Consider the following 25,112-nt stretch of genomic DNA (forward strand, 5'->3'; position numbering starts at 1 on the left):
CCCTAGTAGGAAAATTTTCACAGGTGCCTCTTACACCTATGTTTCATAGACACTTTTCCATAGTAGTTTCTCTGCCCAATGAATATAGGAAAGGGGATTCAGAGGAATAGATGGAAATCACAGATGATCTGAGGTAGTTTTATCCATGTTCTCTGTTACAAACTCATTCCTCTAAGTTCCAGCTTCAGTCTGCAAGTTTGCATCGGCTTCCAGCAAGGTGTGGAGGTTAACAGCCCTGCGCTGGTACTGAAGCAGTAGCCAGCTGTTTGAACTCACCACTGCCTCTGCTATTCATCTGCATGCCCCGATCAGTATTTGATAGTGTAATTGTCTGAAGAGAGACCAGTTTGAAAAGAAATAAATAAACCTAAAACGTTTACTTGGTTCTCAAGTGAGAAGTGTCCCAAGGTACCTTATTTAAAATGGATGCTGTTGGACATAATGCTGAAGGAAATGCAAAGATGTGGAAGAATTTTCCACTTTCAAATTTAGAAGTATATATCTGGCCTTCTGTCATCTTGATATAAATCAAGATCTGACATTTGTCTAAAACAAGCCTCTAGATGCAGCAACATCTGAATATTTTTCCTTGTATCTTTTGATCTGTTCATGCCCTCTGCAATTTGACAAATAAATTTTCATTGATTTTTATATTTCAGAAAGACTGAGCTTGAATAAAAATAAGCAAAGAAGTACGTTTTGGTTTATCATGGATTTTTCATCACAGACTATAACCTGGGAAATAGCAAATAGGTTGAAAATTAGAAATAGGAGTTGTTGGCAATAACACTATCCCTGGAATGTATCTGAAAAAGTTTCCTTAGTTTGGCTGAAATCAGGTATCTGCTGAATTCAAAAGTAGCTGATTAATGTTAGTTTTACCCAATCTTGGTGAAACTCCATTCACTTTGGTAATTACAGGCCTTGTATCAGGAATTAGTTGCATCATTTTAAAATTAAAAAAGAAAATACATACTTGCACAGTCCGGCTCTAAAACCTCTCTCCAGGCTCCAGTACTAATTATTTTTTGCTTCCTTCTCGTGTGGTTCATATGTACTGCTATAAAAAGGGGCCAAAAATTGCAACCATTTCGAATTGGTACTTTTTTGCTCTTGCTCTTTTAATTGTTCAACAGAAACTTAGTCATGCGATTATAGTATTTACAACTAAACTGCGGTTTTAAAATGTCTTCCCCCCCCCCCCCCCCCCCCCCCAAATTGCCGTCTTCGGAGCGATCCTTGAAGCTCCCGCATGAGCTCAGGCAGCAGCATTTCATCACTTTCAAAGCTAAGCCTTTTCCGCAAAGGCACTTTACATCCGATTTTTAGTTCCTCGAAGACGGCGGCGGGGGCGTTGCGCGGGCGGGACCCCTCAGCCTCTGCCCGTCCGCTGCCCTCCTCCGCGGCGGGGCCCTGCCGGGCCGCCTCGCGCCGTCGGGGGCTGGCGGTAACGCCGGGGCCGGGCTGGCCGCGGGGCTATTGGGCCGCGGGGCGGCGCTGGAGCCGCTACCTGCGGCGGGCCGGGTCGCCCGGCAACGCGGCGGACGCGGCGGGGCCCGCGGCCATGGCCTCCAAGGGGAGCAAGAAGAAGGAGCTCGGCAGCCGAAACAGCTCCGGGCTGCTGGGCGCCTCCGCCAAAGAGTAAGAGCCCCGGGAGGGAGGGCGGGAGGCGCGGGAGAAGGGGTGCCCTCTCACGCCGGCCGCCCGCGGGGGGCCAGGCGGGCGGGCGGGTCAGGGCGTCCGGCCGGGGCTGCTGCGGCCGCTCCCGGAGAGGGGGCTCGGCCACCCCCGCGGGTCGCCCGGCCGTCCGCCGCCTCAGGTCTCGGACCCCGGGCCCGGGCGGGCGTCAGGGCCAGCGGGCGGCGGGGCTGGGCCGAGCCGGGCGACCTGGTGCCGCCTTCTGCCGGCCACAGCTCAGTGCCGCGGCCTTGTCGCCACAGGCTGGACGCAGGTGGGGCGGAGGCGCTTGCCCGCAGTCCTGTGCCCGCAGATAACCAACGCTAAGAAAGTTTAGTTGCTCAGGTGGATACTTCATGAAAAGCGGGTTCAGTAGGCAAGGCGGGGTTTGGTGGTGGTTGTTGCATGTTTTATTTTCTTTCTTAAACAAACTGGAGGCCCAGCTGGGTGTGGAAGTTGTACTTTCTCCTGCACCTGTCCAGTAGCGTCATCCTGCCAAAGCGATGTTGCGTGTATCTTGTGCCGTACCCGGGCGAGTAGAGAGGGGCCCCGGGACCTTGAGGAGAGCAGCGGGAGGGAACGAGAAGACCGTGGCACACGGGGGACACAGCTGGGTGGCTTTGCAGAGTGGCCGTTTCTGTATGCCAGGGGCAGCGTGTTGGCCACAGCTCACAGTACGAAGCGATCAACTTACAATTAAGAGCTAACAGAAGTGTTCACTGAAATGATGTTTAGGTTGAAAAGAATTTCGAAGCTGCAAATAGGGACAATAATTTTGGGAATACATGCTCCATTCTCACCAGGTGGAGGATCTAAGCTGGTTGAAGTTTTCAGGGCAAAATGGTTAACAACTCTTACAGCACATCAGTTTCATCTACAGAAGGAAAATACAACTCTCAGTGCCTTGAATGTTTGCTGTATGTTATAATGAATCTGAGGATATTAAGCATTACAAAAAAACCCATTCTTCCTATTCGTTTCTTAAATGTTTCTGTGTGAGTAGTGTCTCTTGAGATATTTTAAAATGAATCACTATTTGCTAGGTATTTAGTGTGAATTTGTATATTTCTGTGAAATGTGTATTTTTCCCTGCAAAGACAAATAAATAAATAAATAGAAAACACTGACTTTCTTTCACTGTTGCTATTTTGACCTTTGCGTTCTATTTCTTATGTTTTGAGCAGCTTTCTCATCCTAAAGTATGTAAGCGTGCTCTTCTTTTTCCTGCCATAAACAGAGGTTTCAGTTGTATTGCTTATTTCTTTCTTGAAATGAATTTTCAAAAGCCCCTTTGTTCTTATTTCATATGCAGTTACCCAGCCTTTGCTACAAAGTAGTTTCTTATTTCATATTTTTATACATCTGTTTTGCATTTCACACCTTGATTTCCATTTTGATAACTTCTCTGTTGTTGCAGGCAGCCAATATCTCTAATTCCTCCCTTCTCTTCACTGTGTCCATTTGCTTAGTAACTTTTTTGTTTGTTTTGACCACAGCCATACAGCCCCTCATATTTACTGCTTCAAGCAGTTTATCAATCTTTTCTGATGATATCTAAGCTGTCAGGCACACTTTTACTTTTTATCACTGTTAGAGAAAAAGAAATATTTTCTTACTTTTCAGTGTATGTGAAACTAAATGGGCTATCATCCAAAAGATTTTGTCCGGTATTTCAGATTTTGTCCCCTAATAGGCATTCTTCCTGTGTGAGAATGTTTTAGCTCTTCCATTAAATTAAGATACATCTTTTTTTTTTTGAGTCTAACAATACGTAGTTTTTATATAGTAAAATTGTTAATTCTGTCCTGTATCATACATAATAATTTGTAAAGAATCATTCTTATGAAATCAGTTATTTGTATCAGATTATCTAGAACAGTATCCATCTTTTTCTTTTGTACATTGTTACTTTAGGCTATATTAAATGAGACCACGATGGATAAATCAGAAAATTATTTTCCCAGTGTCAGGTTGAGATGAGAATAGTTACAAACTATTTGAATGATATTAAGCTTTACAGAAACACCTCTGAAATGCAGTCTAGGAGATATACTCATGTTATATTTGAAATCTCATGTTGGACCTTAAGGACTGGAGATGATTTATCTCTGCAATTATCAACTAATTGCAATGGAACTAATGTCGAGCATATGCCAATGTTAATTCAATGTTAGCTAAGAATCAGAGCAGAGGAATATTTACTCCCTTCACTAAAGCTGTTTTACATAAAGTGTGGTAGCTTGAAGATATCCTAATGGTGGTTTAGTGACTTATGTTACTAGACTATGGAAGAAACTGTTACGGTAGCCTGACTGTAATGCAGAACCTTCATAACACAGATTATATAGTTTGTATTTATTTTTTTCATTAATCCTGTAACTTCTGTTTAAACACTAGCATGACTTTCGGGTTTATCTGTTCTGTCATTGTGATAACAGAGTGCACTTGTAAACTTGTAAACAGGAGTAACTCTCAGCAGTAAGCATCTAGTCAGGTTGTATGTGCAGTATACATTTCCATATGGCATCTTACTGTCCTGAACAATATTCAGGCATATGAAGAGATGAAGTGACCTTTTTTTAATTATTTTTAAAGAAAAAAATCTTATTTGACGGAACAGCTTTTAGTACACAGAACTACCTTTATGTTTGTGTGTTTATATTAGTATATATATTACTAGAAATGTTGGTAATGTAAAAGAAAACAGGAAATCTGTGACACAAAAAACCTAAAGTTACAGCAACTCTGATACTAATTTCCTGACTAACCTATCCCTCTTCACTTTTTATTGTTCTGAAATATTACTAAGGCCTTTGGATGGATGGATGGATGGATGGATGGATGGATGGATGGATGAAAAAATGTTGGTTTAGGTCAATTCATGTCTTGCCAAGTTCAGCAACTGACCTTATAAACCTTCTTGTTTAAGCTGTCAGGAAACATTTTACTTTAGCATCTGTTGAGCTGTAGATAATGAATTTAAATGAAGAAAAGCTAGTGACAGCTTATTCTAAACTTTTGTGTAAATAAATTTTTGTCTTGAAACAATATTTTAGCATTTTTAGTCCCTCTGAAAGGACTGAAACATCGAATCGTATTTCTTTTCTTTAGTTATGATATAAGCCGGTGGTCTCTGAACTTTTTTGATCATGCAACCCTATCAGTATAACATTTTGAGCACACACCCGCAATACATGTACATTTATTTATTTATAAATTATATACATGCAATACTGAAGTTCTAATATGTTCTTCCTTGTGCACAACACACCCTGCTTTGGAGACCACTGCTGTAAACTAAAGTATTTCTATGGAGAGAACAAGCAACTAGGCAGTTTCAATTTTTGAACTACAGTCTGCTAAAGTCTACAGGGAGCTTTTTATTTGGGTCAGGCTTATGGTCAAAACTACAGAATGACACATTGGTGATTTATGCAAAATGGAAGCTATGTTTCATTTTTCAATTTTCAACATTGCTTCTAGAGTGCTTTCCCCTTTGTCATAGGATTTGTGATGTTGGAATGATGGGAATGCAATTGACAGCAGACAGATTGACATGTTATTTCGTTATTTGGAAATGGAAGGGTGCTGTATAGTAAGGAATACCTGTATTACAGTAAAGATATTCTGTGTTTGCAGGGCCATGAGAAGAAGATGTAAATGTCATTCATTTACTAGAAAGTACATTTCTAGCCCCAAATGCAGAGAATGTTCAATTTTCTGATTTAAGGCTAAATCTACATGATTATTATCAAGAAAAATCAGAATAGTACAGAGCTGATTCTGCATGAGTCTACTCTGGGACAAAATGATTAATACTGATGCTCTTAATATTTATAATTGTTGAGAAAAACTACTGAACACAGTGATAAAACAACTGTACTGCGTAACCCTATGACTTAGTCCTCATTTTGGTTGGTAATCCCTGTGTTGGATAGATTGTTCTCTGTTTCCTCAGGTAATGATTTTCTCCTAATAGTAGGCAAGTGTTAGTAATGATCATAAATGTTTTATCAAAGGCAATTTACCAAGTCGTTTTTTCAGTGGGTTGTGGAGATTAGAACTATATCTTAACACACCCCCTGTAAGATTGAAGCTGTGTGGATTGGAAATAGGACAATTACTTATTAGACACTTCATTGACATCTGTGTATGTTCATTCTGTTACCCAGCTTGTTCAGTGCATTTGTGAGACAACTTGTAATGTACAAATTTTGTGTAAGTGTATGAGAATTTAAGTAATGTTACTACATCTGTATCTGAAAGAGGAATGGATGTTTGCAGGTTGCTTGAGAAAATGTTGCCTTGAATGTTTAGTATTCAGTGATATTTGCAAGACAGGCTTTCCCTGAGGATCGCCTTTTTCTTTTGAACACACTTGCAGTTCAGTTGCGGGGATAAAAATGGAAAAAATATCTTCTCTTTGGTCTAATATCGTCTTTCTGATAGTAAATGCTATTTTTATATGTCTTTAATGACAAATACTGAATAGAAATGTCAATAGTATAAAAAAGAAAAAAGGCTGATAGTTTTTAGAAATATTTTGTAAAAAAAATCCTGAGAGCTGTCAATGTTTACCACAAAGAATTACAGTGTTATAACTTCAAGTCTTGTGGATAATGTTAATGCAGAAGCTTTCTCAGAGTAATGTGTACAAACATCTGGGCAATATATTTTGATCACCTTAAAATTACTTTGCTTGATTTCTAGTGAGATCAGGTTTCTTTTTCCCCTGTAAATGCATACAACAGTCAGCACAGTACATCTGCGCCGTGGAAGATGGATGGGGATTATTGGTGGATATATTGTGATGCTGGAGTGGGACCTCAGACGCATATGGAGAAGGCAAGAAAATTCCTTTGGAGTCGCTAAGCCAGACTTTGTGTAGATCTCTGCAGGATGCTCCACTGGGTCTCTCTTCATTACTCCTTTCTAATTAGGTAGCAGTTTCCTTCAGGATCTAGGCAGTAGCTAGAGATGATGGCCTGAAGAGCTCAAAAGAACTGCGGTCCTTATAGCTTTTCTTAATTGCACCATTAGAGGCTACTCAGAATCTGATTTTTCCCAGGTTTCAATGGCTATAGTGAATAGGAATTGATGTCTTTGTCAGCACTGAAAGAGATTCTGGCTAGTAAGAATGGATAATGAATTAAAATGCTTTTTAATTGAATTTGATGAAGCTGTATGCCATCAAGCCCAATCTTCTGAATTAAACTTGAGTCATCAACATCTATCTGAATTAGGCTCTGGGTTATTAGGGACAGAAGTGAGGAGTTAATGGTCAGTGCCAAGAGAAGCAAGTGATTTAGGGATAATTGTGGCACAGGCAGAGGTCACAGATGTTTAGGGGAAGGTCAGAGTGGTGCTGGAGTTCTTTTTAGGGAGAGCAGTAACTAAGAGCAGTATTTCCTGCTGTTGGATCCTTAAGGACCTGCAGAGACAGGCTGAAACCTGGACTGGCTGGAAGAAGTGACTTAAGTTTAGCTGTGTGCCTGATTGATTGCAGTGAGTAGCAGGTTGCTGCACTGCTGTTGTACAGTGGGTTGCTGCACCAAAGCCTAGGATTACCTAACATTTGTTATTAAGATTAAAGGCTGGGACAGTAAGAACAGAAAAAATAGCAGCACTGCTAATTTGTGCTTGAATTCCTGTATGCCTAGGATAAAGATTCAGTCAAAGCTTGTGATTGAGATTTTATCCACTGCCAGCATGTGTTCCTCAGGTAAGTATTCTTAAGGTTTAGGCTGCAGCAGTGGTTTAGAGAATATAGACTGGACAGATTTTGATGTTTTGGGTGGAGTTCACTAGATTAAGGTTTGGGAATAGCAAGAACTAGTGTCTAGTGGATAATGGCATGGTGGTTGAACTTGGGGCTGCTTTTAGTGTTGGGCTGGAGCACTCGTGTTGGTTAGTGGAAGTTTTAATGGGCACTAAAAATTTACATGGGGTCATGGCACAAGTTTGTGGAAAAGAAATCCTCTGAAGATTATATACATACATAGCAACCACATATAGCTCAAGAAGTGCTTGAGCTAAAACTGATCGGAGACTATCAAAGTATTGGAGAAATATACTATATATGCCTTTATGCTCTTTGTAGGCTTTCAATTGCGAGTATTGTTTGAGACAACATGTTGGGCTGTAGTTCACCCTTGCTCTGACTCAGTACTCCCCTTCTTATGTTTGTGGTCCAAGAGGGTAGCTTAGTGGTGTATCTTTGTTTTGCAACGTACCTTGCAACATATGCGTTATTGAGAGAAGGGGTTGCTATATTATTGTAAAAGCTAGTTAGATTCGTACGTAGATGCTTATGCATGTTTTTGACCTTGCATGAGCTTCAGTCAGAGATGAGTATGGCTCGGTGGCTCTGCTAGGGGCTTGAAACAGAGCTAAAATTTTGAACAAAAGGCATTGAGAATACTAGTCCTAATTTTTTCAATTGTGGGATTAAACATATCCATTTTATGGTTAATTCTGCCCCACTTATTGGAAACCGAGCTGTCTTTAAAAATACAGTTAGTTTTGAGGTTATGGTTATGATAAACATAGTGCTTGAGTTCAAAGCATACGAGTGTCATGGTTTAGCCCCTGTAGGCAGCTCAGCCCCACACAGCTGCTCGCTTACTATCACACCCCACAGAATGAGGGAGAGAATCTGGGTAAAAGTGCAAAAACTTGTGGGTTGAGGTAAAGACAGCTTAATAGGTAAAGCAAAAGCTGCACGCATAAGCAAAACAAAATGAGGAATTAATTCACTGCTTTCCATCAGCAGGCAGCTGTTCAGCCATCTCCAGGAAAGCTGGGCTCCATCACACATAGCGGTTATGTGGGAAGACAAACGCTATCACTCCAAATGTCCCCCTCTTCCTTCTTCTCCCCCCAGCTTTTATTGCTGAGCGTGGTGTTATATAGTAAGGAATATCTCTTTGGTAATTTTGTGGTCAGCTGTCCAGGCTGTGTCCCCTCTGGTCCCTTCTTGTGCACCCCCAGTCTACTCACAGGTGGGGTGGTGTAAGAACAAGAAGAGGCCTTGATGCTGTGTAAGCTGAAACATCCCTGTGTTATCAACACTGTTTTCATCACAAATCCAAAACGTAGTCCCATACAAACAAGCTACTGTGAAGTAATTTAACTCAATCCTAGCCAAAACCAGTACAGCTAATTACTTGACTTTGCAAGGGAAGGAAGATTTATATGAAGAAATTTAGACTTTCACTGCATTCATAACCTTCTTTACAATTGTAACTGGCAATGTACTACAAGATATTATACCCTTACTACAAAGCTGATTTTGGGTAACTCAGGTGTCTCTTTGTGGTGGTTTGACCTTGGCTAAATGCCAGGTACCCACCAAGTCGCTCTATCACTTCCCCCCCTTCCCCTTTTTTTCCTCAACGGGGCAAAAAGGGAAAAGAAAATAAGATAGGAGAAAAAAAAAAAAAAAAACCAAACCAACCCTTGTGGGTAAAACAAATGCAGTTTTAATATAAGCAAAGGTCTGCACGCAGAAGCGTTAACAGGTGATGTCAGGCCTTCTCAGGAAGCAGGGCTCTGGTACGCGTAGTGGTTGCCTCGGAGGACCAAGGGTGACCCCCTTCCTCCTTTTTCCCAGCTTTATACTCGAGCAGACGTCATATGGTATGGAATATCCCTTTGGTCAGTTCGGGTCAGCTGTCCTGGTTGTGTCCCCTCCCAAGATCTTGCCCACCCCGTCCCACTGGGGGGGAGAAAATGTCGGAAGGAGCCTTGGTGCTGCGTAAGCACTACTCAGCAGTAGCCACAACACCAGTGTGCTATCGACACCCTGCCAGCTCCCAACATAAAACACAGCACCATGAGGGCTGCTATAGGAGAAAACCAATTCCAGCTCAGCCAGACCCAGTACACTCTTTCATCTCAAATATCTCAGTTCAGATCCTTCCTAACCATATGCCTCACCAAAGCCAGTTAAAGCTTCACAGGAGTCTGGGAGTGAGCTGTGGTATATCTTGAGCTACAGCAGTTGTTCATTTCCAGTTGGCAGCTACTGTCCTGATAATCTCGAGGAACAGGCATTTTAAGATCATGGTCTCATTTAGCAGGCTGTTAATTGCAATCACTCAGAAGATAAACAGAATTCTTTTGCTTTGAATGGCTGTCCATAAACCCTTTTGGAAGGGTTTATTGGCAGTTTGCATTACCAATATGACAAGGCATTTCCTGTTTTCTCAAATAATTCAGAAGCAACATAAATCTGTAATGGCCCATGATTCCAGGATGTCCAACTGCAGAGTTAAGGGGAGTATGTTCCTCAGGTAAGTATTCTTAGGGGTCTATGTAGCTTAAAATTTAACCATCTGAAAACACTGAGCAAATGTTACTGTCATGCACATGCATACTTTCCCCAGACATAGTAATGCTAGTGGATAAATGTGTTAGGATCTTAGGTGCAATTTGGGTGAAATTCTTTGGTTCATGATTGTTCTTCAGAAGTTATTTATTGCATCAATGTGCATCTGCGAACTCTTTTACTGTACTATTGTACTAATACCTAAATTGTAATCTAACAAAAACTAGAGACATTCCTGAAGAGTCTGCATTGTCCTTCCTGAGCATAAAATACCTGCTTTTCATTTATTGTCTTTGATTATTTGTTCTGTACATAACTCGTATTTTCAAGGCCAGTATTTTTTTAGTCTCAGAAATAAAGTTACGCACACACAGAATTTTAGTGTTAGCATTTTCTGGCCAGAAAGATGAAGATCTTGCTTTCAGCATCTGTGCTTCATTCATTGAAATGTTTCAGTGTGTAAACACAGTACAACTTTCGTCTATATAGTCAATTTGTTAGTACTTTTTATTTTTTCTTCTTTTTTAGTTTCATGCTTTGTAGTGAGACAATGGGTTCTTCCCCAAGTAGATGAGATATACATATTAAAATAGCATATAATCCAACCAGTAAATTGAATTTTTTATTAACTAGATTGCATTTCAATTAGGAAATTACATATTCAAATTAGTTTTCCTAGTTAATTCTAATTAAACCAATGAACCCCTGAGAGCTCATCTGTAGATTTCAAACTTCATGGACTCATGGGTATGAAAACATTAAGTAATATACCAGTGGCAATATCACACTAAATGCTGTAGTTTTAGGTTTTTCCTTCCATGGAACTCAAAGCAATGTCAGAGGATCTTGCAGGCAGACACTCCCCATGAGCCATTGGTTGGAGACAGTGCAATCAAACCGTGCAGTTGAAGTCTAGACTTCTATTACAATGAACAGTGTAATGAACAATGTAATAGAAAGAAGCAGCTTTCAGCAGAACTATATAGCAGAAAAAGCACTGTCAAAAGAAAGATAGTAATAATTGTGCTTTGAAACTGGAGAGCATTCTTAAAGTATCATGCTAGAGACTCTGTTTGCCATGGGTTATTCGTCTGCTTAAACTGAATGGTCTTTAGTTTCTTCTGTGAGTTCTCTGTAACCACCACTGAAGAAATGTGATTTCCTGGTTTTCTTATCGATGCATGCTAAGTGCTTTGTAAATGAGTTGTCCTAAATCCACAGAAGTACTGACATGCTCTGCCATGCAGAGATTTTTAGTTCTTAGTTAATTACCCAGGTGCATTTAGAAGGCACAAAAGGATTTTATAGAAGCCAACAAGGAAGGAGTGCTAAAGAAAGGAGCAAAGCACAGTTCTTAAAAGATACTTGAGAACCAAACTCTACTACGGAAAGAAGTGCTGCAGTCTTCCTAGCGCTGGGAAAAAAAACCTCAGAAAAGTTACTGGTTCCACAGTTTCTAAGGTACTGTACAATTATATGGGGAAACATGACTTCAGATTCCCTCTTGAATCAGGTACAGTAAAAAAGGATTTGGAAAGAGATCGTCAGCTTCCTGCCTTGGAGGACAACCAGAACAAGTGGATGCTTTGTGACTGTACTGTTAGTGGTTTCTCACACAGAGCTCAGTGGAGTGGAACTAAGATCCCCCAAGCGGTGCATTCCTTTTTTTCTTTTTTTGTCCTGAGTTTGACAGAGGCATGTGCTACTTGAGATAGGCTGTTCCAGAAGCTACAGATCATTATTCTCACCTGAGTTGCACCTGTTGTAAAAGGGTTCTGCTGCTAATTATGTGCTGAGTGGTCAGATGTTTCCTTTTACCAGTTTTAAATTTGCTGTGTTTTGTTAGATGCATTATTTTTCTTGTGTCATGAGAACAGATAAATAATACACTCTTATCTGTACTACTCAGGATTTTGTACGTTAACACTTTGTTATTCCTCCATACTCTAAACCATTGCCTGTCACTGAATTTCCAAAGTTATTTTTATATTGCTAGGGCAACTGAACCAGACATAGTATTTCATGCAAAGGACATAAAATTAATAATGCTGAGTGGCACTGTACTAATTTCTTGTATCAGGCATCTTGCTTCTAATGTGTCCTAGTGTTTTATTTCCTTTCCTTGACTGTACTTGGAACAGAGATATTAACTGATCAATCATAATGACAGATAGCTCCTGATCTTGAAGTGTTATCAGTAACTGAGAACTATATAACCCGTAGTCATTTGCTACTAGTTGGAAGGACAGTGCATTGATCGAACAGAAATTTGGTCTGCAAGTTGGGTCTTGATGTTACTTACACTCCAGTCTGTGACTTGTTGAAAGACTGCAAGATGCAGCTGGGACCCCTTGGTGCCTGTGGTAGTCTGCATTCTGTTCACATGGCCTGTCACCTCCACCTTTTGAAACCAGGTAACGGTAAAGGATTTGGGCTAGCTGACAACAATCCCACCTGGAGCACAACCCAGAGGCAACCACCTTGGAAGAATCGGTCAGAGATCACTTCTTTTGGCTGAGATTGGCACCTGAAAATCATCAGAAATGGGACTCCTCTTTCCAGGCCCTTGCTAACTCTAGCTAGGTATTGGTATATCATATTTCCACCTGTAAAAGTTGATATAAAGCCCTCTGTAAACTGTCTTTGTTTCTATAGATTAAAAGTGTTCATTTAAGAGCTAGGTATTGCAAGATTTCTGCTTAAGCAGACATCTCTTGGGATTAATCTTCAGTGTTCCACACTTGGGAATGTAAATTCAAAAAAAACCAAAAAAAGTGAAGGATGTCTTTTAAAAGTCTAAGTGACCCCAGTGCAGTAGAACATGAAAAGCTGACGAATGACTTCCAGGCCATCTAATACCTTCCATTATCAAAAGAATATTTTTCAAATATGTAAAATAGTATTTTTTTCCATTCCATATTAAAAGCTTTTTGACAGCAGACCTCTGGCTCCATAGAATCAGGAGCAGAGAATTTTTACTACAGCTGGGTCTTGCCACTGAAAATGGCAAGCTGAGCTTTTCTGACATTGCTCTCTCAGGCCACAGAGTCTTGATTCATGCTGCTGTTGAAAGCAGCAGTGTCCACACTATTCTTTCTGAAGTCTGTAGCTTCACCTGATTTTGCTTCTGTCTTTGAGCCATTTAATGATCATTTGTGCAATACAAACTATTCTTCCTGGAATGCAAAAATAGAAGGTTAAAAATGAGTCCACAATTCTAACACTGTGGATGAGCTTGCTATGAACATGAAGGTTGGATTTCACGTAATTTCTTCCAAAATATATGAAAAAATGTATTTTTGTTTTAGTTTTGCTAAGGTTTAGTCACACAAAGTAAAAAAAATCTGTTGTGATCTACATGAAATAATCAATTGCCTTATCACTCTATTTGTCATCAGTTTTTTGAATGCAACTTCATTTTTTTTCTCTTAACACATGGCACCAGTCTAGTCCTCTATTCTGCTTTTTATATTAAATTTCTGACTTTTTTGTCAGTTCAAACTTTTATATAGCAAAAAAAGGTATAGTTGGTATAAATGGATCAAAATAACAAAAGTCTGAATTATGTTGATAATAACTGATCCAAACTTTTAAAGAAAGATACTCAAATTTAGCTGGAATTTTAAAATTATAAAGGCTAAAATACAGACAATGTTTATAGGGCAACAAATGGAATCCAGCTGAAAATAGGAGAACAACCTAAAAAAAAAAGTTTTAAAAACAACAGTGCTTCTAGGCCACTACTTTCTATCAATTTTTCTTTGAAATAATGTCCAGGAAACAACACTGTGTGGAATTTAGGCAAGGGATTTGGCATGTGGTGCTTTTTTTCTCTGTTCTGTAACCTGGAAAGCAAACCAAGAAGGAACATCTCACCTCCCATTAATATGCAGACAAATAAAAAAAAAAGAAAACGTGGACTTCTAGCTGGTAAGGCTAAATGTGAGGCTAGGTAACCATCCTCTCTTAGCAAATGTGTGTGCATTTGAAATAGGCTCATTCTTGGCAAGTTGCTGAAGTCTATTAGTAGTTTGTCTGACACCTACAAGGATGTCAGCTATGTTTAGAAAGGAGAATATTACACTTGAAAGTGTAATAGACTTTCAGACTCCTTTGAAAATAATATGCCTATAAAGAATAATCAGTTGGTAGTCATCTTTTCGTTCCACCATCACTTTAATTTTCCACAGTTTGATCTTGCTTCACACAGAAAGCACTCGGTGCTTTTTGAGGAAGAAATCCTACGCCAGTACACAAAAGTGAAATCACAACAAAACCTGTTGTGATAGGCTTTGCAGGCAATTATCATTGCAACTTAGATGCTTTACAATTATTTGTTCTGGTCATTGTACCTGAACTGCATCCATGGCTTGAGTCTCTCCACAAACATGAGAGCTCTGAGCATTTACACTAATGTATTTTTCTTCTGCAGAGAGTCCTTTTAAGTTTTGGCTCCAGTGTCCGAGATAAGAATAATGGTAAGTTACTGTAAACAACACATACACATTTTTGGTTTATTTTGTAACTGCTGCTGACTATACTAATAATAAAGAGAAGACTGTATTGCCTTAGCTGTTTATTAGATCGTCTGATCATGACTCATTCTGTTCATTCCTCTTCTGAAGAATGGCACTAGGTATGAAGAAAAGGAGCAAATCATTTTGGCACAGTTACTGATACTTGGTCAAATGTTCTCAAATCCTTTCCAGATTCTTATGAACTTGAGTGTTGCCATGGTTTCTGCTGTGGGTTTCTAGGATACTCAAATGCTACTTTAAAAAAAAAATAATTCAGTGATTAGAGTTTAAAAGAACTTTCTGCACTAAAATAACGTCTTCAGAGGGGCCTTTTGTCTTTGAGTTCTGAAGAGATTAGGGAAAAAGTTAAGTGGCTTCCCCACAGGGCATGTTTGGAGTAGAAGTTGAGCCATGTGCTTGTTCTCTGCCCTCTTTTTCCTAACATAAAAGCCTTTAGTGGGGCTAGAAATTGTTTCTTCTGGCTGCTCAAACAGTCCAAGTGAAGGGACACATTTTTCTATACCGCTTCCTGGTAAGTGGAAAGAGCCCAAAATTCTCATCTCCCTGTGACTCAACGTTGATATCCACTGGGGAAGTGAGATTCCTCACTCCTATGTCTTCCTTCAGATTGCTCTTACTTCTATACATATAGAGGAGTTCAGAGCATCTAAAGGAGTCAAAGGAGGGAAGAAGGATGAAAGTTTCAGCTCTGAGCCTCATTCACTGGCATTCTAGATACTAATTACTTAAATATGATGTCCTGTTACTGAATCATTTCCATTAATTATTTGCCATCCCAAGAACTGTAGTCAGTGTGACATCAGATATATGTTAATACTGTATTTTCTGGGGCTTTAGTGAAATTAATCTTTACAGTGTAATGGTTGCAGATATTTCATGGAAAGAATAACTAATATTTAATGAAAGATAAAAGATTGGCAACAATCTACAGGGAACAAGGTGAAAATGATGAGCATCAAAGATTTTGTCTTCTGTTGGGATATTGTTATAATCAAATTCACAGTTTATTTTTTAATCTTTAAGACATGCTATGGGTAATGTTCATGACCATTTAAAACACCTACAGGGAGCACTAAGATGGAATGAAGTGATGGCCTGTTGGCAGTTATTTAGAAATAAATGCTCTGCTGTGGAGATAAACAAATTCTTAATAGAGTGAATCAAATGAAGACCAAACTCATAATCATTGAGTCTACAGAAAGGCTAGCATATAAATATCTAATCATACTGTACCACCTAAATGTATCACACTGCAAATAAAATGGCTGATTTGTTTAAACAGTTGCTCTTACAGATACCAATGCTCAGTCTTTTCATTCTCCAAAATGTGCTTTAAGCAAACACGTATTTTACTCCACAGATGAAGTTAGCTAACAACAGATGCATAGACAGTAGCTGTAGCTCAGCTGCTGAGTAGCAATTCATTAAATCAATCAAAACTTAGCTTTCAATTTTGCATCTCAGTCCTCAGACAGAGATCCCAATACTGTGTCCTAAATCCATGAAAACTTCTGTATTAATTTCTTAGGATGATAATATAAAGCAGACCTTGAACTTTGAAACTGAAGTAGATTTAATAGAAATAAACAGAACCTTAATGAAAATAGAAAAAGGATTTAGCTGCAAAAAAATCTTTGCAACCTGTGTCGTAAGAAATGACAAGGATTGCAGAAAGAATAAAAAAGATTGCATATATCCATATGCAAATAACCAGAAACCCTGAAGAAGTCATCAATGTGGTGGATTTTTTTCCTAACTTCCAAAGTACAGACATGGAGGCAGAAAAAGCTGAAGCACTTTTATCTGTCAAGGCTCCAACCAGATTGCTGCATAAAGTCCCAGAGTCATTGTGGAAGCAGTACTGGCATTGTTATTGAACTATTAAACAATTTTATCGGTTTCAAATACCCCCAATCAAAATTACTATGAGAAGATGTCTCATTTCCATCCTTAGATCTGCTCATCTAAGCAAAAGTGAAACACTAATTATTTTTCCTTCCTAATTTTGGGGTTTATTTTGTTTTATTGTTAAGGAAAGTGACAGCATCAAAATGCTAAGCAAGATTACAGGTGCATCTAACTTTTGCAAGGAGGGGTTAGGAAAGAGAGCATTCATTCTTTATACAGAGGAAAGAATGAAATAGAAAGAAAGGTATCTTCCTAAATTCTAAAAAACCTGCATAGTGTCACAAAATTATTATTGTCTGGTGACCCAGAATGACATCAGTACTGGGGAAGGAAGGTGTAGTAGCCATGCTGTTCTGAAACTAAATACCAATACTTCTGTGATTCTCTTGAGAAGACTCCCTTCAATACTGCTGGGTTCCCTCTGTGAGGAATGGTCATAGAGAGTTTACAGGTAGATTTACCTACTTTAAGAAGAAAATATTTGCTCCCTAGACTCCATTGACCATGTTGACAAGATCTTGCTTACAGAGTGTGTGAGCAGCTAAAGTGTATATGTCTACAGACTAAATGACTATGTTTAACTTGAGAGAGCACACTTCCAGTACTTGTGAGCCTGTTTCCTGTCGCTCTGTTAAATCTGAAGTCTCTGAAAAACTTAGGCTGCAATCTGCATTCTTTTTTCCTGTTGTTTGTCTATCCTGCCGATCCCTATTTCCCTTGTTGGCACTATATCAATTATACCAGTATTCTTGGAGAAGCTGCTTAGAGGGTCAGAGGTGAATTAGTGCCAACTTCATAGTGTTTCCCTCATTTGGCAGTTTATTCTTCCTTTATCTCCTTCAGGGTTTAGCACAGAATTAAAAAGAATTCTGCCAGTGTTAGTGTTTAAAATACTGTTGCACAATGAAGCCATCCAGCTTGAGCATAAAATACTAGTAATGGTTTGCTTTGTCCTTGTGTCTGTTAGTTCATTTCAAAAAATTTTCAATGAATTATATTATTCAATTCTTGTAATAATGAAACTTCTTAGCAGCTTTACTCAAATACAGTATTTAAATAAATTCAGCTGTCTTTTTTCACTTATTCTTTTATATTTTGAGTTCAATTAAATTGCAGTTCTTTATGAATTTTTCCAAAATCTTGTTGAATCATCCTTTTTGAGAAGTAGGAGCATTGGGCTTCCCCAACTTAGTTTAACCATCTCAGTCTTAGATGGCACTGTTTCCATGTCTTCCACATTGTTAGTGTTGAGGGTATTCTATTATGTCAAAGTGCATTGGAAGGTGATTTTCTGTCTTAGTGTGATAGTAAGCTAGGAAAGTCTTTCCATACCTTGTTGTTTTTTTAAAATATGCTTTTTTATTATTCCATTATTGTCCCAAAGCAGTCAGAAATCTTGTAGCAATTATTGCAGTTATTATTTAATTTTCTTTGGGAATGGCTTCAGAACATCTTTATAGTTATTTTTATCATTATTATCATAATTGAGTGAAACTTCCATGCTTCTCTATAAATATTTAAAAGAGCAAATGCAGACTTAGAGGGAGGAAAAAAGATTAAAAAATTAGTAGTAGTCCTTGAATATTTTAAATCACCACATATTCATATTTAATCTGAAATAAGAAAGAAGTAGAAAAAGTAAGAATTTTAACTTGTCATTTTTCACTTGTAGGTATATGTAAGAAGCTGCCAGGAGTCATATTTAAATCAATGTTGAAAGGGGCAAAGTTTCAAAATATCCCAAATGTTGAAGCTGTTCGTACAGCTAGGATTCTGTTTTTCATTGCTCTTCATCCGTGCAGTTAATGCAGATACAGCAGGTTCTTTGAAATTGAAACTGGTATAGACATTCCTAGTAATTCAGAGAAACTGATAAACACTTAAAGGTTTTCAATTGCTTGCTAAGTATTATTGAATATAGAATAAAGCGTCGTCTGAGTCTTCAAGAAAATGCCAGAGAAAAATATGATATTAATGAAAGATCAAACATAATAGAGAGAGGCTGGAGGCCATTTACAGATAACTGAGATGACAAAGATGGAAAAGCAAAGCAAGGTATCACTCCAGAGAATATATCTTCCTTCCAGATAGAGTGGTAGAAGTTATATTTTTTATTTGCACAGCAGAAGGCACAGATGGTATTGAATTTTCACAGCTGTCTTCCAGTAAGAGTTACTGGTAGTGTGGATGAATGTAGTTATTATCTAGACAGTGGGAAATCTTTACTTTTGCCCATGTCTTTGTCCTTATTATTGCTAACAACAAAGTATTATGGAATCACAGAAAAATGTTGATTGAAATGTGCCTCTGGTGGCCATCTAGTCCACCTCCCTGCTCAGAGCAGGGCTAGCTTAAATCAGGTTGCTTAGGTCCTGGTCCATTTGAGTTTAAAGTATCTCCAGGTTCCGTAGTTCCCCAGATCCTCCTTCTTACGGTTTTTAAGATGAGTGTGATTGCCTTTTTCCAGTCATCAGGAACTTTGCCCGTTGCCATGGTCTTTTGAATATGACTGACAGGAGCCTTGCAGTGACTCCAGTCAACTCCCTCAGTATCTTTGCTCACATCCCAACTAGTCCCATGGAGCTGTGTGTGTCCAATTGGCTTAAGTGCCTCCTAGCTGCCTTCCTCTACCGTAGATAATACTTCACTCCCACAGACTGTTAGTAGACTGGGAGGCCTGAGAGCCAAATTTGCCAGCAAAATGCAAGACACAAAAAGGCATTGAGTATCTTGGCCTTTCCTATGTCCTTTGTCACTAGGTTACCTGCCTCATTAAGCAGTGAACATGCACTTTCCTTACTTAGTCTTCTGTTTGCTGCCAGTGTAATTGTAGAAGCTTTTTTCCTTGCCCTTAATGTCCTTTGATTATTTTGACTCCTGCTGAGCTTTTGCTTTTGTAATTTCTTTGCTCTACACTTGAGCAATGTCTCTTTTTCCCCAAGTGACTTGCCCCTGCTTCCACCATCTGAGAGACAGAGCTTAATAGTATTTTCAGGTGTCACTTGCTACCCACCATTTTTCCCTAGCCAGACTACTCATTTATGAAGTCTGTGTTTGTCTTTAGAATATAGTCATAATTAATGTTGCACTTATATAGGAGCAATGAATGAATATTGTGTACAACAACTGAAAAAGAGCATATGTGAATTATGACATTGTGACCATTTTGTCTGAAATGTCAAATTCTTTGTACTGAGTGATGCTGTAAATCATAATCAGGGTTCAGGTTTTTTTCTGTGGAGTCACCAAAATCTCAAGAGAAAGCTTTAATTCTGAAATTTAAAATGAGAGTATGGTTTTGTATGTTCTCACTGACTGATTTGTATATCAGTATAAATATCCACATGATATGATATGCAGTATATGGCCAGGAGTTAAAAGAAACTGTTCTCAAATATTAAAAAAATGGAAGCTTTCCCTTTCAGATCTCCTGAAGATGTCAGTTTCTAAAGAAATTAAGCTTTAGTTTTTAAAAGAAATATTTCTTGGTACCAGTTTGTAAAAATAGCTCGCCAGCTGTAGCCTAAAACACTGTTACCTTCCTCATCTCCTGGACGTATTTGTAGGAATTCTGCTGTTTCACACTAAAAAAAAAAAAAAAAAAAAAAAAAAAAAGTGTTGTATAAGGAAAGGAAAGAGAATGACAATATCTGTAGGTTTTTATAGCTGATGTACATAATGTAATGGAAGTATCATGTAAGTATATTGTTAAGGCTCCAGTAGTAAAAGAATCTCTGTCTAACAATGTATTTCTGCTGAAGGACACTGCTGAGTATCGAAGGAAATTCTGACCTTAGTCCTTTTTTCCAACTAGTTGAAGTGATATTTTTTCTGCAATAAGATTTTTTTAAACCCTTTTGCTCAGTTTTTGGTGCCAGGTTGCTTCTCAGGTCCCTGCAGCTTCTTCCCTTTGTTCTTTTGAGTGAACATCTACAGTTTATTGCCAGTGGATTTGGGAGAATATAATTAAGATGTGACCTGCACACACTTTGCTTCCAAGTTTGGTAGTTAAGGAGGAAGGAGCTGCTGTATTCTCATTCTAGCTAATTCAATTTTTCAGCCCTTCATATGCTCTGGAAAAATGATGTGCACCAGTACTACTTGTGAAAATCCCTGCAGTCTCAGCAAACTTTTTACCAAAGTTGTGAATCCTAAGAAGAGGGTAGTGAGAGTGCTGGCAGCATAAGAGGCCCTGAGAATGAAACTAACTGGAGACAGAACTGACTGGTCTAGTAGCTCACAGGTGCCTAGCAGTGGGAGTCCTTTTCTCCAATATGTCTTTTATCCATAGCAAGCTCCTTTTGGTGGTTAAAGAAAATAAGTCATAAAAAAAGAAAAAAGATGAAAGCCATCAGATGGGTGAGTGAGTTGAATTGGGTCGTGAATGCTAGGACCTGTACACAAGAGAACCATGTGGCTTGAAGCAGGGGAAAAGGAAGACAGAGGAAACCACTCGGATTCTGCTTTTGTGCTTCAGCTGTCCCATTTACTTCAGCAGGTTTCCTCATATAAATGCATTTGGATATTTTGTTGGTTTATACCTAATAGCACCATCTAGCACTTCTATAGGCTTGCTTATCTTAGTGACAAACAGTTACTGTAGTTACCAACACTAGATTTTTTATTACAGTACATTAAAAAAAGAATATTTTATGAGATAAAAATCTTCCTACTACCCTTGCCTAATATATTGTTCATTTTTATTCATGTCTCTGTTTGTTTCCCAGGGCAACTTTGTCTTCCCACAGAGGTGCTTCCAATGAGAGGTGGAGATTTCCTATTTGGCCAGAATGGAATGAAGCAGATATCAATGCAGAAAAATGGGATGCTGGAAAAGTTGGAAAAGAGAAAGATAAAACTGGGAAAAGCCCCATTTCAGTAAGTTGTTTGACACATATTATTTCTACTTCATTTTTTTTACCTGTATTTAGTAGAGAATTTGTCACAACCTCAAAAAATTTTGTTACTGATAAATATGTTAATTTTCAATCATATATTTTCAGTAAGTTTTAAATAATTCTAAAATAATAAACTTAAAGTATTGTGCATTGTTTATTTGTTGCTTCTTAAACTCACTGTTAATATGTGTGCTCTAATGTGTGCACATTAATGATTTAAAAAAAATGCAATCCCAAAATTAAAACTGGGGATGTGGGAACAGCTGAACTGTTGTAGTATGTCAGAACAATCCCTTCTCTGGGCACTTCAGTTTCTGTGGAGTCAAAAGATTAAATGCACCCATCTTTATTATGGGAAAAACGGATGTTGAAGTGTTTTCTTTTGCACACCTCAATTTCTGGACATGTGAAACACTGTCTGAAGTTCCAGTGTGCAGAGAATGGTTTGAGGGGATATCGTTATTTTGCAGAAAGTAAGCACCTACCAGATGCAGAAAAATTCTGTCTTTCCAACTTTGGAGTGACTTTTAAATCTCATGTGGATTTTTACTCCTTCAAACTGGTTATCATTACAGAATGTCTGTGCATTTTATGCAGAGTGGTAGTAAAATTATTTCTTAAAGAGTTTCTCAAACTTGGATTTTAAATGTCACTTAAAAATGATATTTAATACAGTGCTTAATTGTCTATTTTATATGCAAATTCTGCATTGTTCCTACATTTGTTCTGTATGTATTCTTGTGTGTTATGTATATGTTAGCATATGTGTTTGTAGATTTAGGGGTTTTTTTCTTATCCCAAGCTTAAATATATTATACCCCAATGGGGCCAAAGTTCTCTTCTGAGAGAAGGTATAGGTTCTATACTGAATGCTGCCATTAACTTGACATGTAAGATAATTTTCCTTTGTGTCTTTCTTCTGTTCCGTTACCATATTTGGTGTCTTCGGGCTGTATTCTAAACATTTATCTATCACTAATCTGTTAGGTCTACCAGCATTATTATAATAGATAAAATTTAAGAATAATTGTAACTGAAAATCTTTCTTCTTTTTTAGCATAAGAGGCATTCTTAGGTGTTTACTGGACCATTCTGTTCTTCAGCCACAAGCTATATGAAACATTGCTCTTTTTACATGTTTAAAGGAGTTGTTAAATATGTCAGTCCCAGCAGATGAATTTACAGATCTAAAGGATTTTTTGATGTGGCCTCTTTTGATCCAAGCAGCTAGCCAGAATTCAACATCATATAGGGTATTTCAGTTAGAAACAGAATTAGTGATGGCATCCAGTACCTTTGAGTACACTCGGAACATGAATAATCTTGTGTGGGGAAAAGGCATTAGTCGGAAGTGATCTCTTTCCTTGTAACACTAAAGCTCTTTTACCAAGTACCCCTACACAATAGCCTCTCTTAGGGCAGCACAGTGTGCTGCTGAGATTGTGCATTGTCTGTTTCTCTTGTGCCTGTTTCTTGCCTGTTCTTTCTGTAGAACTTGTGGTTGAGGCTCCTGTCCTTAGAGCATAAACTCCTAAGACCTGGCAGTTGTCTCTTTATAGCCACCTTAAATAAAAGATAAGTTAAACCTGATTTTGTCAGCCAACCTACAGTATCCTAATTCAAAGTATTTTTGTACTTGAAAGCTAAATCTCTCCGTTTTTTGGGGGGTGTTTCTTTTCTTAGTGTTATGTCATTCTCACCTGCCTCCTTTTTCTGGTTTATCTAGTGTTTAAGTGCTAAACTTTCCTGTTACACCGTGTAGTCAGGGTTGGATGTCTCTGAAAGCAGAATATAAACTGCTATGTTAATACAGTTCTGTGTGGTCCATGCTACAAGGCCTTCTTTAAGCTTTCAGAAGAATAAATATTCCTGAAAGGTTCTTTTTTTCCCTCCAAATTATCTTTTGTCCTTCAGGTATTTGAAATAGTTTGTTGCAGATTGATATGCTGAAGGAATGTACACAGTGAAACAAATAAAAAAAATGCAAAGAAAATACTATTTTAGAGTCTTTGGTTTGTGTTTGTGTTTTTTATGCTTTCATAAAGTATTTTCTTTTGCCTTCCTTTAATCAGTACATACTCAAAGTATCATAGGTTTTCCTTCCCAGAAACTCTTTCTCTTCTTTGGTGTGTAGAAGATAAATACAGTACATGGTGGACTGTTAAACACACAGAAACGTATAATATTCCTAAAAGCTATTTAAAGTTCCAGGCACAAATAAAAGGCATTAACTACGAAACCGATTAGTTTCTCAGTCAGCACGAGCATTATCAGAGGCATCTCCTCATCTACATTGTGCTATTAAGTAAACAGATACCATGTATCCTGATGCCTTCTTTTCACATGGAGGATAAGTATCACTTTGGAAATGAAAGCTTGAAAATTGTGTGAGATTCTCTCTTTAATGGGCTAATTCATGGTGCTTTATAATTATATCTCTCTTTGGCTTCTATAGCAGTTTTAAATGTGTGAAGCCCGCTTTGTTTGCATCTAAATAACGCTTTAGATATTTACGTTCAGTCTTCAGTTTAAAAAGCTTTAGAAATAAGTGTGTTAGGAGAAGTACTTAGAAACAACTTGGTAGAGGAGTACCTGACTTAAAAGCTTAAACAGTTTGTGGGGAGGTTTTTCTGAAAGTTGGAAAAGAAAGAAAACATTTCATATAGAGCTATTTAGACAGCGCAGACCACATAGACTTCTCAACGATATAAGCAATCTTCATTTTGGGCTTTACACTCTTTTAGTTCTGTTATAGATACTATTAGTTCCTTCTTATGGTATTTTTCCCCTTAAGTGAATTATCATGTGAACAATATATTTTTTTAAATCTTGTGGAAGATACAATACTGTAATTAATAAAAAATGTTCCATTTTGTTCATGCATATTTTATGTAGCATGTCTTTGAGGATCCTGAAGGGAAAGTAAAGTTGCCAGCATCCTTAAAAGTGTATTCATGGAAACGTCCACATGAGTTTTTAGCAAATAAGGTAAGAAACAAACAAGGTCATAATGAAAAAATGCTACTCACCTATCTATGTCACAAGTAGAGGAAAATTAGTAGAGGAAATCAATTCAACAGATAAAACCCACTTGACCATCCAGAGTCATCCTGTCTGGGAGACCGTTGTGTACTAAGTTGTCAGTGATCCATGTCACAGCTAACCTGTGCTACAAGCATAGCTTGACCCTGAGGCCTGCGTGGTGCAGGGTGTAATCCCGGGTTGCTGGATAAACTCAGGCACCTCATTGTAAGGGAGGAGCCTGCAGGCAGCTCCCTCTTGTTACCAACAATTAGGCCACCAGCGTCTCCTTGCCTTTATCTAACTGCAGGAGCAAGTTCTTATGTGAACGTCCTTTTTGTTTTACAATAGAAATGATGAACAGAATTGTTTTCCTGTAAGAAAATCCTGTAATAGCTCAAATCCTATCATAGCTCAATAATACCAAAATGAGATAACCCTTTCTATGGCTGGGATCTGCAGAGAATGCTGCACGTGGATCGGAGACCTCTTTGATGCTGCACAACTTGGATTTCCCAGTGTCTAAAAGGACATCAGGTTGTCTGTACTAATCCCTTTCTTTCTCGTTAGCTCTAATAATAGCATTTTAAATGATACTCTACCGAGTCTGAGTGACTTTCTTACTGGGATCGCTATGGACCAGCACATCCTGGTGCAAAACATCATGGTAGTGTATCCTCCCAAGTCTGCTCTGTTTTTTGACTCCACATTCATTTAGAAGACACCTGGACAGAGAGATGC

The 25,112-nt window shown here is 38.4% G+C and overlaps 1 protein-coding gene across 1 annotated transcript in view; it reads left to right on the forward strand.

Moving 5' to 3' along the window:
- Positions 1-1,531: 1,531 nt before the first annotated feature.
- The window catches only part of ADGB (androglobin), a 130,584-nt gene continuing 107,003 nt past the window's right edge, over positions 1,532-25,112 (forward strand). Inside the window, exons 1-3 of the mRNA XM_074820698.1 lie at positions 1,532-1,641; positions 21,180-21,330; positions 24,246-24,338. Of these exons, the coding sequence (XP_074676799.1) occupies positions 1,565-1,641; positions 21,180-21,330; positions 24,246-24,338 (321 nt within the window). The 5' untranslated portion in view covers positions 1,532-1,564. The remainder of the gene's footprint in view (positions 1,642-21,179; positions 21,331-24,245; positions 24,339-25,112) is intronic.

Source organism: Strix aluco, chromosome 3 (genome assembly GCF_031877795.1).
Source record: "Strix aluco isolate bStrAlu1 chromosome 3, bStrAlu1.hap1, whole genome shotgun sequence".
NCBI lineage: Eukaryota > Metazoa > Chordata > Aves > Strigiformes > Strigidae > Strix > Strix aluco.